Below are 14,978 nucleotides of genomic sequence, written 5' to 3'. Positions count from 1 at the left end.
TCTACTTTCCTATACTACACTACACTACACTACACTAATATATTATATTATTATATTATATTATATTATATTATATTATATTATATTATATTATATTATATTATATTATATTATATTATATTATATTATATTATATTATTATTATTATACTATTATATTATATTATTATATTATAATTTTCTGTTCTATTATGTTCTATTCTATATTCTATTCTATATTCTATGTTCTATATTATGTTCTATTCTATTCTATTCTATTTTCTATTCTATGTTCTATATTATGTTCTATTCTATTCTATTCTATTCTATACTATATTCTGTTCTATTCTATTCTATCGCTTCATTCTATTATTCTACTCTATTATATTCTGCATTCCATATTCTATTCTATTCTACTCTACTCTATTCTATATCCTATCCTATCCTATTCCATTTTCTTTTCTATTCTATTCTACTCTATTCTATTCTGCATTCCATATTCTATTCTATTCCATTCCATTCCATTCCATATTCTGTTCTGTTCTGTTCTGTTCTATTCTATTCTATTCTATTCTATTCTATTCTATTCTATTCTATTCTATTCTATTCTTCTCAGCCCTCCCCAAAGTGATGATCAACATCCGGACGTCGGTGCAGACCGTCCTAGTGGGCAGTGCCGTGGAGTTTGAGTGCTTGGCCTTCGGGGACCCCAAGCCGGACATCACCTGGAGCAAAGTGGGCGGGCAGCTGCGCCCGGGCGTGCTGGCCAGCGGAGGCCTGGTGAAGATCGAACGGGTGGAGCAGGCCGACGCGGGAAAGTACCGCTGCACGGCCACCAACAACGTCGGCACCGTCCAGTCCCACGTCATCCTGCACGTCCAGTGTAAGCCCGGCTGTCTCCTAGCCAGGGGGGACGAGGAACGGCCTCCCTGCTTTGCTCTCCACGGCTCACGGTGGGTCCCCTGTCTCCCCACAGCTTCCCCCCAAGTGGCCGGCCAGCCGGAAGTGAAGGAGGTTTCTGCGGGCTCCACCGTGGTTTTCCCTTGCTCGGCCTCCGGGTTCCCCGTCCCGGAAATCAAGTGGACCAAGGTAGGTCTTGGCCGAGAGTGACCCTCCAGCCTCTCTCCCCAGGCAGGGGGCAGGGAGGGGAAGACGCTGCTGGGGGAGCTGCCCCTCTGGTTCTGGAGCAGAGGGGCCTGGTTGGGGGGGGGCAGGCCTGCTAGGGGGTTCTGTGGCTCACTGTCTTTCAGCTGGAAGGGGAGCTGCCCCGGCATGCCCACCTGGAGGACCACAGCCTGACTATCCCCTCGGCTCGCCCGGAGGACACAGGCGTCTACGTGTGCACGGCATCTAACCGGCAGGGGAAGGGGACGGCCTTCTCCATGCTCAAAGTGCGAGGTCAGCGTGGCCCCCGCCTCTCTCTCTCTCCCACTCTGGCCCCCAGGAGACAGAGGAAGGGGCAAAGGGGCGGGGGCTGACACACACCCCCGTGGGCGGGAAGATGCTGCCAACGTCCTCCGGAATAGACATTGGACGTTTCCCCACTCCTCCTCCTCCTCCTCTCTGCAAACCCCACTCCCTTCGACACTGGTGATGTTATCTAGTTGGGTCATGAGACGTCTGCAAGAAAACGACCAAGCTCAGAGAGCACCAAAGGACCCCACAGTCTTCCTCCTCCTGTCCCCCTTTTCCTTTTTTTGGGGGGGGGTAACAAGTTTTATTAGTTTTTCAATTTTACATCCAAATATTTAGGAAGCAGCCTGGTGGCTGGGGAATCAATAGTCCAATAACAAAATCTTACCTATATATCTCAGGTTACATCAGGTTCCCCTCTCTATTTCCCTTAATTATCATATCAGACTCCAATTCAAACATTGCTAATTATAGCTCCCTCAATTAATACATTTGTCAATGCAATTTTAGATATACACATCCAAGTCCCGTTTTAAATTTTACATAATTTCCATTAACATATTCCAATTTAGGCTTTAATATCCATAATATTTAGACTTCGGGCAACTCTGAATGTCCTAGTTTCATTACACAGTAGTTCTCATAGCTAAGCTACACCTATTAATTCAGTTAGTTGCATTCTTACTTTGTTTCACAAGTGTATTCTATTTCTCCTACTACTACCTCATCGTGGACTAATAAGATATCGTTTGTAATCACAAACCGACTTCCCGATTACAGTTCAAAGCTCTATCATTTTCATTTCCCTTATAAATCTAAGTCCTGACCATTAAATCAACGAACATCTTTAAGAATCCCCTTAATCTTCTATCTATCTATATAAATAAAAATGTAAATGTTCGTCTGTTCGAAATCTTAAATCTCCGAAAGTTCTTCACCGATTGCTTTGAAATTTCGACACAACGTTGCATTCGAATACGTGCGTGTTTTTATATGCCTATTATATAGATGTCACACCTGTGACAGGTAAAAACATGCTCTGTTTGAAAAACAGCGCCATCTGTTGGACGTAAAAGCAACCCACACTTTTACCAGACTGAGCCACAGCAACGCGTGGCCGGGGGTACAGCTAGTCCGTTAAGTAAAATCTTAAGCTCCTCTTCCGTTATCAGTCAGCAAAAGAACAAAAGGAAGAGAAGGAGATTCCCCCTTTTTCTTGGGGGGGCACGAGAGGAGCCAGGGAGGAGGGCCCGGGCAGAGGCTCCGCACGTGCCAGCTATACCCTCTGCCAGTTTTGCCCAGCCCTAAGCCAGACGCTCTCGCCCCTGCTTGGGTCTTGGCCCAGCTGCAGAAGAGGCGGCGGGCTCAGCCGTCCTCAGACCTTTTTGCCCTCTCCTTGCAGAGCGGGTGGTGCCCTATTTTACCCAGAATCCTCGCTCCTACCTGGTCCTGCCCACCATGAAGGATGCCTACCGGGTGTTCGCCCTGGAGATCACCTTCCGCCCCGATACCCCGGATGGTAAGAGAGGCTGCAGGGCGGGCGGGCGAGGGCGGCCATTTTTTCCTCTTGTTGTGGATGGAAGTCCTGAGCGCTCTCTTCTGAGCATCTCTCACTCAAGCTCTCTTCCTCCTCTTCCTCCTCCTCCTCCTCCTCCTCCTCCTCCTCCTCCCCTCTCTGCCCTTCCAGCTCTCATGCTTTACTCAGGTGAGTTGTGCCCCCACTGGGCACTGCGGGCTTCCTGCCCGGCACCAGACACCTTTCTAACCCTTTCTGCCTCTGGAGTGTGTGTGTGTATGTGTGTGGGGTGGGGGGGAAAGGAGTGTGCCACCTGAGCTACTGGCAAGCCGACTAATCGACCGGGAGCTCCCGAGCCTCCTCATCCAGCTGCAGTCTACCTTACTCCCGTTAGCTGGGCTGCACTGTTTGGGACCTAATCTTCCTTTGCTAACTCCTGCAGGAGAGAAGCCGCCGCTTCCCCAGGAAAGCGAGGGGTGGGTGGGTGCGAGGGCGTGCCCGCAGGCAGATCCCGCTCTTGACCCGCGCTGCCCCTCTGCCTGGCTGTGGGGCTGTGAGGGGGTCCGAAGACTCCTGTTGCCCCCCGCTGCTCCCCGCAGGCTCCCGGGGCCCGGGCAAGGACAGGAGGCAGAGCATGGCGGATCTGAACTCAGCACCCTGCATGATGCTGCAAAGGGACCCGGGGGCTGCGGAGGGGGGGTCTCTCGCCCCAGCGCCCCTGAGTTTCCCCCCCTCTGCTCTCCACAGGGATGTTGGTGTACAACGGTCAGAAAAAGGACACGGGCAGCGACTTCCTCTCCTTTGGGCTGGTGGGGGGCCGCCCAGAACTCAGGTGAGGCCGGGGTCCCTGTTGGGGGGGGAATAGAGCTGCCTTGGAGCGGGGGGGTCCAGCTGCTGGGCAGATGCCCCACAAGCCACAGTTGTGCCCCTGGCTCAGAGTCTGCCAGGTCGCCTCCTTTGTGCAGCCTTCGCCAAAGATGCCGGCACCTACGGTTGGTTAATGATTTTTTTTGGGGGGGGGGTGTGCTTTGAGAGCCAGCCAGGATGGGCCTCTGAAGCTGCCCCCTCTTTTGCAATGCCAGGTTCGATGCCGGTTCCGGCATGGCCACCATCCGGCACCCTTCGGTCCTCAAGCTGGGCGAGTTCCACACCGTCCGTCTCTATCGCAACCTGACCCAGGGCTCCCTGGTGGTGGAGGGCCAGCCCCCCGTCAACGGCAGCTCCCAGGTGGGGCCCGGCTGAAGGAAGAGGGGCCCAGTCTTTCTTTCTCCGAGACCTGGCCGGGGATCGAGACGGGGCAGTCGAGGGGCCGGGGCTCCAAAGGAAGACCCCCTTTGCGCTGCAACTCTCTGTAGCAGCCCCCTATGGAGCGTCACTCCCCCCAGAAGAACCGGAGGCGCTAGTCTCCCCCCTCTCTGGGAAACTGAGGCAGGCAGGAGCTGGCTTCGTTAAGGCCAACTAAGCTGGCAGGCCCGGTGGGAGGAAGCCCCCAGAAAACCCCAGGGGGAGGCAGGGAGGGCCTGTCTTCTGGCTCTTTCAGACCAAGGTTCCCTCTTCTGCGTCATTCCAGGGCAGGTTTCAAGGCCTGGATCTCAACGAGGAGCTCTACCTGGGCGGGTACCCCAATTACGCGGCCATCGCCAAAACCGGCCTCGGCAGTGGATTTGTGGGTAAGATGCAGGGGGGGGCGTGTCTGTCTAGGGATGGATGCAGCAGGCGGGGAAAGGGGGCAGAATGGTGGAGTTTAAGCCAGACTTGCTAATCTGGAGAAAGTTGACCCAGGTGTTCTGGGTTCCTCCTTTACCTCTTACCCCTAACGACAGTCTAGTAAGGGAGGACAGGCCAAGAGTGGGCGCTTGCCCCAGGGATCTGCGCTCTCCCTCCCTCTCCTGGTGCTAGGTCACCCGTGGCTGTACCGGTTGGGTGGGCGTGTGGGTCTGGTCGTGCCAAGCGCAGAGGCCCTCTAAGCGTGCCCCCTCGGCTTCCCCCTGCAGGATGCGTGCGCCAGCTGATCATCCAAGGGAAGGAAGTGATCTTCAAGGATTTTGACCTGCAAGCCCACGGAGTCTCCCACTGCCCCACCTGCCAGGACCGACCATGCCAGGTAGCTCTCTGCTCGTAATTGGGGGAGGGAGCAGATATCCTGGTTACCCCAAAGATGGTGCCCACAGCTGTGGTGGCGCAGTGGTGGGCCAGGAACCACTGAGCTGTGGTGTCGTAGTGGTTAGCGTGCAGCATTGCAGGCTAACTCTGCCTACTGCCGGGAGTTCGACCCCGACCAGTTCAAGGTTGACTCAGCCTTCCGTCCTTCTGAGATCGGTAAAATGAGGACCCAGATTGTTGGGGGCATAAATGCTGACTCTGTAAACCGCTTAGAGAGGGCTGTAAAGCACTTATTGCTTGGGAAGAAAGGAAGGAAGGAAGGGAGGGAGGGAGGGAGGGAGGGAGGGAGGGACGGACAATGAGAAGGAAAGGAAATAAGGAGAAGGAAGAAAGGAAGCTGTGGTGGTGCAGTGTTACAATGCAGTACTGCAGGCAAACTCTGCCTACAGCCAGGAGTTCGATCCTAACCGTCTCAAGGTTGACTCAGCCTTCCATCCTTCCGAGGTGGGTAAAATGAGGACCCAGATTGTTGGGGGCAAATAGGCTGACTCTGTAAACCGCTCAGAGAGGGTTGTAAAAGCACGGTGAAGCGGTACATAAGTCTAATTGCTATTGCTGTAGCTGATCGGATGTTGCATTAAGAGCCGTGGTGGCTCAATGGTTAGAATGCAGCATTGCAGGCTAACTCTGCCCACTGCTGGGAGTTTGATCCTGACCGGCTCATGGTTGACTCAGCCTTCCGTCCTTCCGAGGTCAGTCAAATGAGGACCCAGATTGTTGGGGGCAACAGGCCGACTGTCAACCACTTAGAGAGGGCTGCAAAGCACAGTGAAGCGGTATATAAGTCTAGGCGCTATAACTATTGCTATCGCACCACTCCCTCCCTCCTTTGTCCGGCCAGAACGGAGGGGTCTGCAGAGACTCGGACAGCAGCAGCTACATATGTGAGTGTCCCCAGGGGTTCGCCGGCAGCAACTGCGAGCACCCCCAGGCCCTGCGCTGCCACCCAGGTAAGACACCCCCCCCCCGTTCAATTCTCTCCTCCGTCTCACGTGCCGGGAACTGGGGCAGTTGCCCAGAGCAGAGCCGGAGCTGGCGTGGGCCTTGCCGGCGTTGCCATGTAGACCCCCCGCCTGCCTTTCTCCCCACAGAGGCCTGTGGGCCCGACGCCACCTGCGTGAACCAAGCCTCCGGAGAGGGCTACACCTGCCGTTGCCTCTTGGGCCGACACGGGAGGAAGTGCACGGCGGGTGAGTGACGCACAGGCTCAGCCCTGCTCACCAGGAAGCCGGCCGAGGCCCAGGTAACCCCCTGCCCTTCTCCGCCCACAGGCCTCACGGTGACCACCCCCCACTTCCCGGGTGGGGACGCTTTCATCTCCTACCCGACCCTCACCAGAAACCCCTACGAGCTGCGCCTGGAGGTCGAGGTCAAGCCGCTCTCCCCCAACGGCCTCCTCCTGTTCAACGGGGGCGACGGGAGCCCCGTGGCCGACTTCGTCGCGCTCAACATGGCCAACGGGCACCTGGAGTTCCGCTACGAACTGGGCTCAGGTAGGCTCCCCGGCGCCGTCTGCCCCCTCCCTCCTTGACCGCCTTCGTCCCCTCGGACTCGTCAAGCTGGTCTTCCCTCGCAGGTACCGCCGTGCTCCGGAGCCACAAGCCCCTGGCCCTGGGGCAGTGGCACAAGGTGGCGGCCGAGCGCCTGAACAAAGACGGCACCCTGCAGGTGGATGAGGAGCGGCCCGTCAAGAGGTCGTCCCCCGGGAAGAGTCAGGGCCTCAACCTGCGCACCTCTCTCTACCTGGGAGGGGTGGAGGGCTCGGTCAAGCTCCCGGCAGCCGCCAACATCTCCAGCCACTTCCAGGGGTGCATCGGAGAGGTGAGCCGGTAGCGGGCGGGGAAGCGCCCGCCTCCTCTGCTCAGCCCAGGAGGTCAAGGCGGCCGCATCCTTCCCTTCCCCTCCTCCTAGAAAAACAGGGAGGTGGAGGTTTGCACCTGCCTGGCCCGCTCCTCTTGCGAGGAGCCTCGGGTGCAAATTCTGGTTCCTTCCTTCCTTCCAGTTTTCGGTCAACGGGAAAAAGGTGGACATTTCCTACAGCTTCCTGGAGAGTCGCGGCATCTCGCAGTGCACCGACAGCTCCCCTTGCGACCGCAGGCCCTGCCAGCACGGCGGCCAGTGCTTGCTCACAGGGGAGTACGAGTTCCAGTGCCTATGTCCGGACGGCTTCACGGGTGAGGCGGGGGGCCGACGGAAGCCCTGGGCGGGGTGTATCCCTCCCGCTTCGGCTCCGCCAGGGGGTTGACCGGAGCCTCTCTCTGCCCGCAGGAGAACGCTGCCAGGTGTCCGAGGTCCATTGCCAGCTCCACCATCCCTGCCTCAATGGGGGCACCTGCCAGGGCACCACCTGTCTCTGTCTCAGGGGCTTCTCGGGGCTGTACTGCGAACACGGTGAGCCTCGGGGCCGGGAGATTCCCGCGCGTTTGAAGCGGCTGCTTTAGACAGGCTGGCTGTGAGGAGCTCTGCTAACTGGGCTTTGCTCCGGGAGGGGGAGGGTCTTCTCCAGGGCCCTGCTTGACCCCAGCCTCTCCCTTTGCCCTGCAGACGCAGGGCAGCACCACCTGAAGGCCGAATGGCCAGAAGGCAGCGGAGGAAATGGTAAGCCTGGCCCTATTTGGGGGGAATCTTTGGGGGAACCAGCTGGCCTGCCCCCCCTCCTGGTTTTCTTACCTGTTGCTGCTTCAGCTGACTCAGATGCTCTTTTTTTTCCCCTCTGCCAGACGCTCCTGGACAGTACGGGGCCTATTTCTGCAACGGGGGCTACGTGGCCCTGCCCAAACACGCTTTCCCCAGGAGGTGAGAAGGGGGGCTGAACGGGGGAAGGGTCAGAGTGCTGCCCAGGCCCTCCCAGTCTCGAGGGGCACTGCGGTTGGTGCTGGGAAAGAGCCGGGCCCTCCTTCCAGAGGCACAAAAAGCCCGCAGATGATTGGGGGAGAGAATGGGAGGGTCCAAAGGAGGAGGGCAGACTTTGGTGGGGTGGGGAGGTTAAGGCGCTGCAGAAAATCAGCCCTGCCTTTGGGCGCTCTGCCGGGCAATTTCCGGAAACCATGGAGCAGCAGGGAAGGAAAAGGGGAATTTCCCCCTAGAGACCGGAGCGGGGAGGGGGAATCTGATTTGGGGCCTCTTTTCTTGCAGTCTTCCCGAATCGCCGGAAACCATTGAGCTGGAAGTGCGCACCAACTCCGCCGAGGGTCTGCTTTTCTGGCAGGGGGTGGTGAGTGGCCAAGAGACGGCGGGGCTGGGAGGGGCAGAGGGCAGTCCGGCGGCCCCCTGGGAAAGTAGCGCAAGTGACGCCAGGCGGGTTCGTGCGGGCTCCTTGCTTAAAAGCAGCCCCAGTGGTGACAGGCTCTCACTTGGGCAACTGGGCGAGATCTCGACCCCTCGGCGCTGTCCGGAGCATCCGGACCGAGGAGAGCTGCCCCGGAGGGAGGCGTTTGGACGGGAGGGAAGGGCCCTTGCCTCCACCTGCTGAGCTGAGAAACGCACCCGAGCGCTTGGCTGTCTCTTGCATGAGTGCATGGTGGCGGCTGCAGACGCTGCGCCGGTTGGTCCTCTCTGAGCCCGTTGCACGGCTGGCTGGTCTGGTTGACGCGCACGGCTTCTGCTTGTCCCTTTCTCTTTCCAGGCCACGGGAGAGCCCGGCCCACAGCAGCATGTTGCTAGCCAGGTATTGACCCGCTTGGACTGGGCTTGGACGGGGGCTCAAAGCATGCCAGGGGAGAAGCGCATGGAGTGGCGCCCCAGGGTGGCCGGGAGGCGGTCGTGGGGTTGCCTCCCCGAAGGAGACGGTGGCATCACACTCCCCTCTCTCTCTCTTGTGTCACAGGAGGAAGGAGAACCAGGCAAAGGAAAGGATTTCATTAGCCTCGGGCTGAAGGAGGGGCACCTGCTGTTCAGGTGAGTCAGAACTGGGTTCTGCTAGGGCAGAGGCCCCCAAGCTTTGGGGCACCAGGGACTGGTTCCGTGGAGAAAGGTTTTCCCGCGGACTGGAGGGTGCGTGGTTTTGTGTGCTGCCTGCATCCCACGGATGGGGCTTCGCTTGTTTGTGCGGACCGGTTGCTGGCATGTCGCGACCCGGTACCGGTCCATAGACCAGGGGTTGGGGACCGCTGCGCTAGGTCCTCCGGCTGGCGGGCTGCCTTTCCTAGCTGACCAGGTGTCTTCCGCAGTTACCAGCTGGGAAGCGGAGAGGCCAACATCCGCTCCGAAGACCCCCTGGACGATGGGGAGTGGCACCGGGTGACCGCTATCCGGTGAGAGGAGATGGCCGGGGCTGGGGGGAGTGGGTTTCCGTCAGCACGGACCCCCTGCCCTTCTGACGGCAAACCCCGCTTTTCTGTAGGGAAGGGAAAAGAGGCTTCCTCCAGGTGGACGGAGAGGAGGCGGTGACCGGAGAATCGTCCGGCCGGAATGTCATGGTCAACGCCAAAGGCCGGATCTATATAGGTGAGGGGCTTGGGCCCTAGAAAGCAGCCTGGGGGTCTTCGGGATGGCACGATTCCAAAAGAGCTTTTTCTGCCCCGGTGGTTGCGCTTTGTCCAGCGTTTGCCTCGTGTCCATCGGCCTCTGATTGGAGAAAGAGGCCGCCTGCTATTTGACGCAGAGGTCAGCTTCTCACACCCGCTGCCCTGTTCTTCCAGGACGGTCACTTGGAAATCCTTCTCCACCAAGCCTCTTCAGAGGTCTTAGGACAGGGCTTTTCAACCAGTGGTACGGGTACCACCTGTGGTACATTGGCACCTGGCAGGGGGTACGTGACCATCCTAGAAAAGTGGTAGCGGGGGAGGGGAATGAGCTGAACCGGTGGCAGCACCGCACAAGCCTGAGCGAGAGACGGCTGGAGCTGCAGGGCTGTCAGGGCTCAGCGGAAGCGCCAGGATCAGCGCCAGGCTCCAGCTGGAGCTCGGCACTGATCCTGGCGCTTCTGCTGAGCCCAGAAGAAGCACCGATCAGCTGGAATGTTGCAGCCTCTCCAGGGTCTTGTGATTTACATTCAGATGCTTGGCAACTGATTCATATTTATGACGGTCACAGTGTCCCAGGGTCATGTGAAGTGACCAAAACCTGCTGCAACCACCCAGCAGATGGGGGGGGGAATAAAAACCAAACAACCCCCCCACCCCACCTCCGCTGCCAATCCTCAACAGAAATGCTCACAACAATGAAAACCTCAGACAGGAGGAAGAGCGCCGCCGGGCGGCAGGCAGGTGTCTTGCTCGGCTGTGGCTTGGGGGGCACTTTTTTTAGTGCCATTGTAACTTTGAACAGTCACTAAGCGAACTGTTGTAAGTCGAGGACTACCTGTGCTTTATCACTTTTTTCCTTTTTTTTTTTGGTCATCAACTTTTTGACCCCTTGCTAGGCGACTGGTGGTCCTCGGATGTTGCCCTATCCTAAAAGTGGTACAATGGGTGAAAAGGTTGAAAAGCCCTGCCTTAGGAGACCCATCTGAAAGGGGCACCGACCCCCTTGATTACTTTCCCGCTCTCCGGAGTGCTGCCCAGGGGCTCAGTGTCCCAGGCTAATAGGATGGAGCCAAAGAGTGGGTCTTCCAGGTCAGCCCCCCCCACTTCCTTGGGACTGGAGGATCGCTCCTTTTGCTCACAGCGTTCCCTTTCTCCGCACAGGAGGCGCCCCTGACATCGAGACCCTCACGGACGGGAAGTACACCTCGGGAATCACCGGCTGCATCAAACACGTGGTGCTAGCCAACGCCCGGCCGGGCCAGGAGCCCCGGCAGCCGGTAGACCTGCAGCATCAGGCGGAAATGGCCCTGAACATTCAGGAGTGCCCCTCATAGGGGAGGCCCCCCCTTTGCTCTTCGTTGCCGTCGCCGGGCCAAGGGAGAGACATCTATGCTGATTATCCTTATTTTATTATTATTATTATTATTATTATTACAAATTTTTTAAAAAGGAAGAAAGAGAAAAAACGGTGCTTTGCTGCTGCCAAAAAGGGGAGGGGGGAGGGAGACGGCGTCCTTGGCCGGCAGGAAGGGAGCCGCACGGCGGAGGACCAGGGAGCCCTGCCACGGGGCGCCAGAAGCCGCAGAAGGATGCCAGAAACAGACCGGCAACAGAAAGAGTTCGGCAAGTGAGCCGGATGCCCAGACGGCTTCTGTGCTTGACCGGCTCTTCCGGGCCGGCAGGCGGTGACTGACCAACGCACTTGCCCTCGTCCTCGCCGGGGCAAAGAGAGGATGCCAGGAGCGGCGGGAAGATGGCTTCTCGGCACACGCCCCGTGCCCAGCGGATGCCAAGTAGGAGGCGGATCCTTCTGAAGCCCCGTCTCTGCCTCGTTGCCCTGCACGGCTGTCCTGCTTCTGGGAGGTGCCCCCCCAGGACCCCACTTTGCCCTATGCCTGCGGGTCTTCAAGGCCAGTTGCCTTAACCCCTGGATCGTGGCCAGACCTTGCTCTGGCTGGGATTCCTGGGGGTCTCTGCTGCACCCTGGGAGGGGGTCTGTCCCATCACCTTTGGGTTGCTTCAGTGCCTTATCTTCCCTCACCCACCCTTTGTGGCCTGCTGTTATTTCTCACAGCAAAACCTCTGGTGATGAGGCTGCTTCTTGGTGTGGGGGGGAGAGCAGAGGGGCCCAAAGGCCAGGAGGTCCTGCCTTCCTGCCCCTACTGTGGGTCAGAGCCAGAAAGAAGGGGTTCTTTTATAGCTTTCCCAGGAAAAAGAAGGAGCTTTGCCTAACTAGCCAAGTCCAAAGAAACTTCCATTGCTCAGACAGGATGGCTGATAGCTGGCCTCCTCGTCTTCTCCTGCCAGCTGGCCTCCACGCACCGAGGCCAGCAAACATCTCAGGCCTTGGGGGTGCCTGGTTCTACTTCAGCCGGGGCCCCACCCTTCTCATGTAGGCCTGGCTGTCCCGGGCCTGTTGGGGCAACCTCCGTGCCCAGGATTGGGGGGGCTTAGCCTGGAGACCCTCTTTGCTCCTCCTCTCTGCTTCCCTCACCCTCCTGCCCTTGACTGTTCTTGTACTTCTTTTTCTTAATAAATGGTGCTGAACCCCACAACTGTAGAGACTGCTTTTTTTTTTCCTGTTGTGGAGGAGTGGCATTGTAGTTGTGGTGTTTTCCGGTGAGAGGGATGAAAAATTGTCCCAGAATCCGGGAGGAAACACATCCCCAGGTCCAGCAATCCAGTTTGGGCCTCTTTTCTAAGAAAACGCCATGGCCTCAGTTTGGGGCATCCAGGGACATGGCTACTGGGTGGGTGGGGAGTGTGTGTGTGTGCCCCATCTTCAAGGCCAGGAATGGGGCCTCGTTCTAGGGGGGCAGGCCACTCAGGTGTTAGCTCAGTGGAGACCCCTTAGCTGGCACCTAGAGGAAGATGGCAGGTGACTGTGGGCACCAATTCTCCAAGTGAAGCAGGCTCTGCCAGGGTCCTGAGATGCCAGCTACTTGGTGCTAGGGGGCAGGAGCCAGCTGTCCTGAGCAAGCCCCTTGCCCTGCAGTGGGGAGCAGGATAGCTGCGGAGGAGGCCGAAGGATGCAGGGGCTCAGCGGACGGCAAGCGAGAAGCCCACCCAGGTGCCCCCACAGCTTGGAAAGTCGAAACAAAAAAGTAACACGTAAAAGAAGATTCAACCACCCAGGCCAAAAGTATCCCAAAAGGTTAAATTAATAAAGCTTTTAATACATTTTGGTCCAATTGCTGCGATTTAAACCTTTTCAAGATACTTTTGGCCTGGTTAATTGAACCTTCATTTTTCACGTTGCTTTTTCATTTTGGTGGAGGAATGGCAAGAGCTGGTTCATTCCAACGGCTATCTGACTACCCAAATTCTCATTTTGACGGGAGAAGTTAACTTGGCTGAGTAACGAAACGTCTCAGTTGTAATCAACTTTGGGCCAGTTGCCCTGATTCAACCCTTTTGAAGATACTTTTGGCCTGGATGGTTAAATCTTCATTTTCACATGCCTTTTTTTTTATTTTGGTGGAGAAACTCCTTTGCTGTCTGTGTGGCAAGAGCTGGTTAATTTCAAATGGCTGACTACCCAAAATTCTCCATTTGGACTAAAGAAGTTACTTGGATAAGTAACGAAACATCTGTTTGGTTAAAAAAAACTCGGGTCCACTTGCCTTGATTTGACCTTTTCAGAGTCAAACAAAAAGGGTCCATTCAATGCTTTTATTGTAAATGTGGCCCCTTTGGGGACACCCCCTGCTACAGCACCTCTCCTGGGCCAAGGAATAGAAAGAATATAGAATATAGTAGAATAGAGTAGATAGAGTAGAGTAGAGTAGAATAGAGCAGAATGGATCAGAATAGGAATAGAAATAATGAATAGAGTAGAATAGAATAGAATAATAGGAGGAATGAAGAATAGAATAGAGAACAGAATAAGAATAGAATAGAATAATAGGAATATAGAATAGAATAGAATAATAGGAATGAAGGATAGAATAGAATAATAGGAATGAAGGATAGAATAGAATAGAATAGAATAGAACAGAATAGAATAGAATAATAGGAATGAAGAATAGAATAGAATAGAATAATAGGAATGAAGAATAGAATAGAATAGAATAGAATAATAGGAATGAAGAATAGAATAGAATAAAATAATAGGAATGAAGGATAGAATAGAATAGAATAATAGGAATGAAGGATAGAATATAGAATAGAATAATAGGAATGAAGGATTAGAATAGAATAGAATAATAGGAATGAAGGATAGAATATAGAATGGAATAATAGGAATGAAGAATATAGAATGGAATGGAATAGAATAGAATCTGGAAGGGACCCTGGAGGTCTTCTAGTCCAGCCCCCTGCTCAAACAGGAGAACCTATATACCCTTTCAGACAAGTGAGAAGAAGGGAAGGACGCAGCTTGCTCGGGGCTTCGCCAGTTTTTCTATTTTATGGGCAATAAATAAGGGGCGCTTCGCTCGTCCGCACCTACGAGAACGCGCCTGTCCGTCAAGAGGCGCCTGGCGCTCAGAGGGCCCGCCCGTGCACTGCCAGCTTCCGGACCAGATGGGGCTCTTCCGGTTGGAGCCCACGGGCTACTGGGAGTTGTATTTTTATCGGGCCGCAGTGGGTCTTCTGCTGTCCCGCCTCTGCACTGCCAGCTTCCGGACCAGAGGGGGGCTCTTCCGGTTTGAACCCCGGAGGTTATTGGGAGTTGTAGTTTTCTCCGGCCGCAGAGGTTCTTCTAATCTAATGCCAATTTCCATCCCAGATCGTGGTCAGCGAATCGTTGCCCAGTTGTGGACGCGCGTTAGCATGAGAAATAAACACGTGGAATAAGGGCCCGCGGGGAAACAGGGTCCCTGGGGGGGGACGTCGGAGCAGCACCGGCCGCGCCCGAGAGCAAGTGGGTGGCCATCTTAGGAGGGGCAAAAGTGCCTCGTATTTTCCCTCACGAATCCCCACATTTAAATGTAGGGCGTTTTGTTGTCTTTTTTTTTTTCCAACTTGGTGATTGTACGTTTTTTTATATTTACATCAACAAAAACACAAAACTGAGGGGAGGCGCAAGGAATTGTGGGTAGCTTCGCCTCAGAAGGTCGAGCTTGTTGTGCGCATGCTCCGCTCGTCCACGGCTTTTTTTTTTTTTGCTTTTTTTCTCCCTCGCCCGCTCAAATCTTCGCCGCGAGGGGTGAAAGACACGGGAAGGAGGCGGAGCCTTTTCCGAGAGAGCGTCGCCCTATTGGAACGCGCGGGCCACGCCCCTCCGAGCCCTTCTCGCCCCCCCAGCAGCCGTTGGCGTGACGTCAGAGCCGAGAGCCCGAGGGGGGCCAGGTAGAGCGAGTCGTCCCGCGCGCGCCCCGAGAGGCGTGGCCTGAGGGCGCCAGGGCTTGGGGCCGGTTCCGCTTCCGGGGTCGCCCGGTCACCCTTCTCCTTCCGGGCTCGCCCTGCAGCGGCCCTGTTCCTGCTCGGGCCGGTCCCGGG

General features: G+C 55.8%; 1 protein-coding gene across 1 annotated transcript in view; it reads left to right on the top strand.

The window, feature by feature from the left end:
• The window catches only part of HSPG2 (heparan sulfate proteoglycan 2), a 61,025-nt gene extending 50,082 nt beyond the window's left edge, over positions 1 to 10,943 (top strand). The window contains exons 73-93 of the mRNA XM_029286548.1: positions 595 to 861; positions 955 to 1,067; positions 1,229 to 1,376; positions 2,794 to 2,910; positions 3,655 to 3,739; positions 3,990 to 4,134; positions 4,478 to 4,577; positions 4,902 to 5,011; positions 5,912 to 6,020; positions 6,162 to 6,260; positions 6,342 to 6,563; positions 6,647 to 6,891; positions 7,073 to 7,244; positions 7,339 to 7,461; positions 7,615 to 7,668; positions 7,791 to 7,866; positions 8,206 to 8,284; positions 8,897 to 8,967; positions 9,240 to 9,323; positions 9,413 to 9,516; positions 10,698 to 10,943. Coding sequence (XP_029142381.1) covers positions 595 to 861; positions 955 to 1,067; positions 1,229 to 1,376; positions 2,794 to 2,910; positions 3,655 to 3,739; positions 3,990 to 4,134; positions 4,478 to 4,577; positions 4,902 to 5,011; positions 5,912 to 6,020; positions 6,162 to 6,260; positions 6,342 to 6,563; positions 6,647 to 6,891; positions 7,073 to 7,244; positions 7,339 to 7,461; positions 7,615 to 7,668; positions 7,791 to 7,866; positions 8,206 to 8,284; positions 8,897 to 8,967; positions 9,240 to 9,323; positions 9,413 to 9,516; positions 10,698 to 10,870 — 2,696 coding nt within the window. The 3' untranslated portion in view covers positions 10,871 to 10,943. The remainder of the gene's footprint in view (positions 1 to 594; positions 862 to 954; positions 1,068 to 1,228; positions 1,377 to 2,793; positions 2,911 to 3,654; positions 3,740 to 3,989; positions 4,135 to 4,477; positions 4,578 to 4,901; positions 5,012 to 5,911; positions 6,021 to 6,161; positions 6,261 to 6,341; positions 6,564 to 6,646; positions 6,892 to 7,072; positions 7,245 to 7,338; positions 7,462 to 7,614; positions 7,669 to 7,790; positions 7,867 to 8,205; positions 8,285 to 8,896; positions 8,968 to 9,239; positions 9,324 to 9,412; positions 9,517 to 10,697) is intronic.
• Positions 10,944 to 14,978: the final 4,035 nt, after the last annotated feature.

The sequence above is a fragment of the Protobothrops mucrosquamatus genome, unplaced genomic scaffold (genome assembly GCF_001527695.2).
Source record: "Protobothrops mucrosquamatus isolate PMUCROS unplaced genomic scaffold, P.Mucros_1.0 scaffold4032, whole genome shotgun sequence".
In the NCBI taxonomy this organism is placed as follows: domain Eukaryota; kingdom Metazoa; phylum Chordata; class Lepidosauria; order Squamata; family Viperidae; genus Protobothrops; species Protobothrops mucrosquamatus.
Note: the sequence above shows the minus strand (reverse complement) of the source record. Positions and strands in the feature narration are given on the sequence as shown.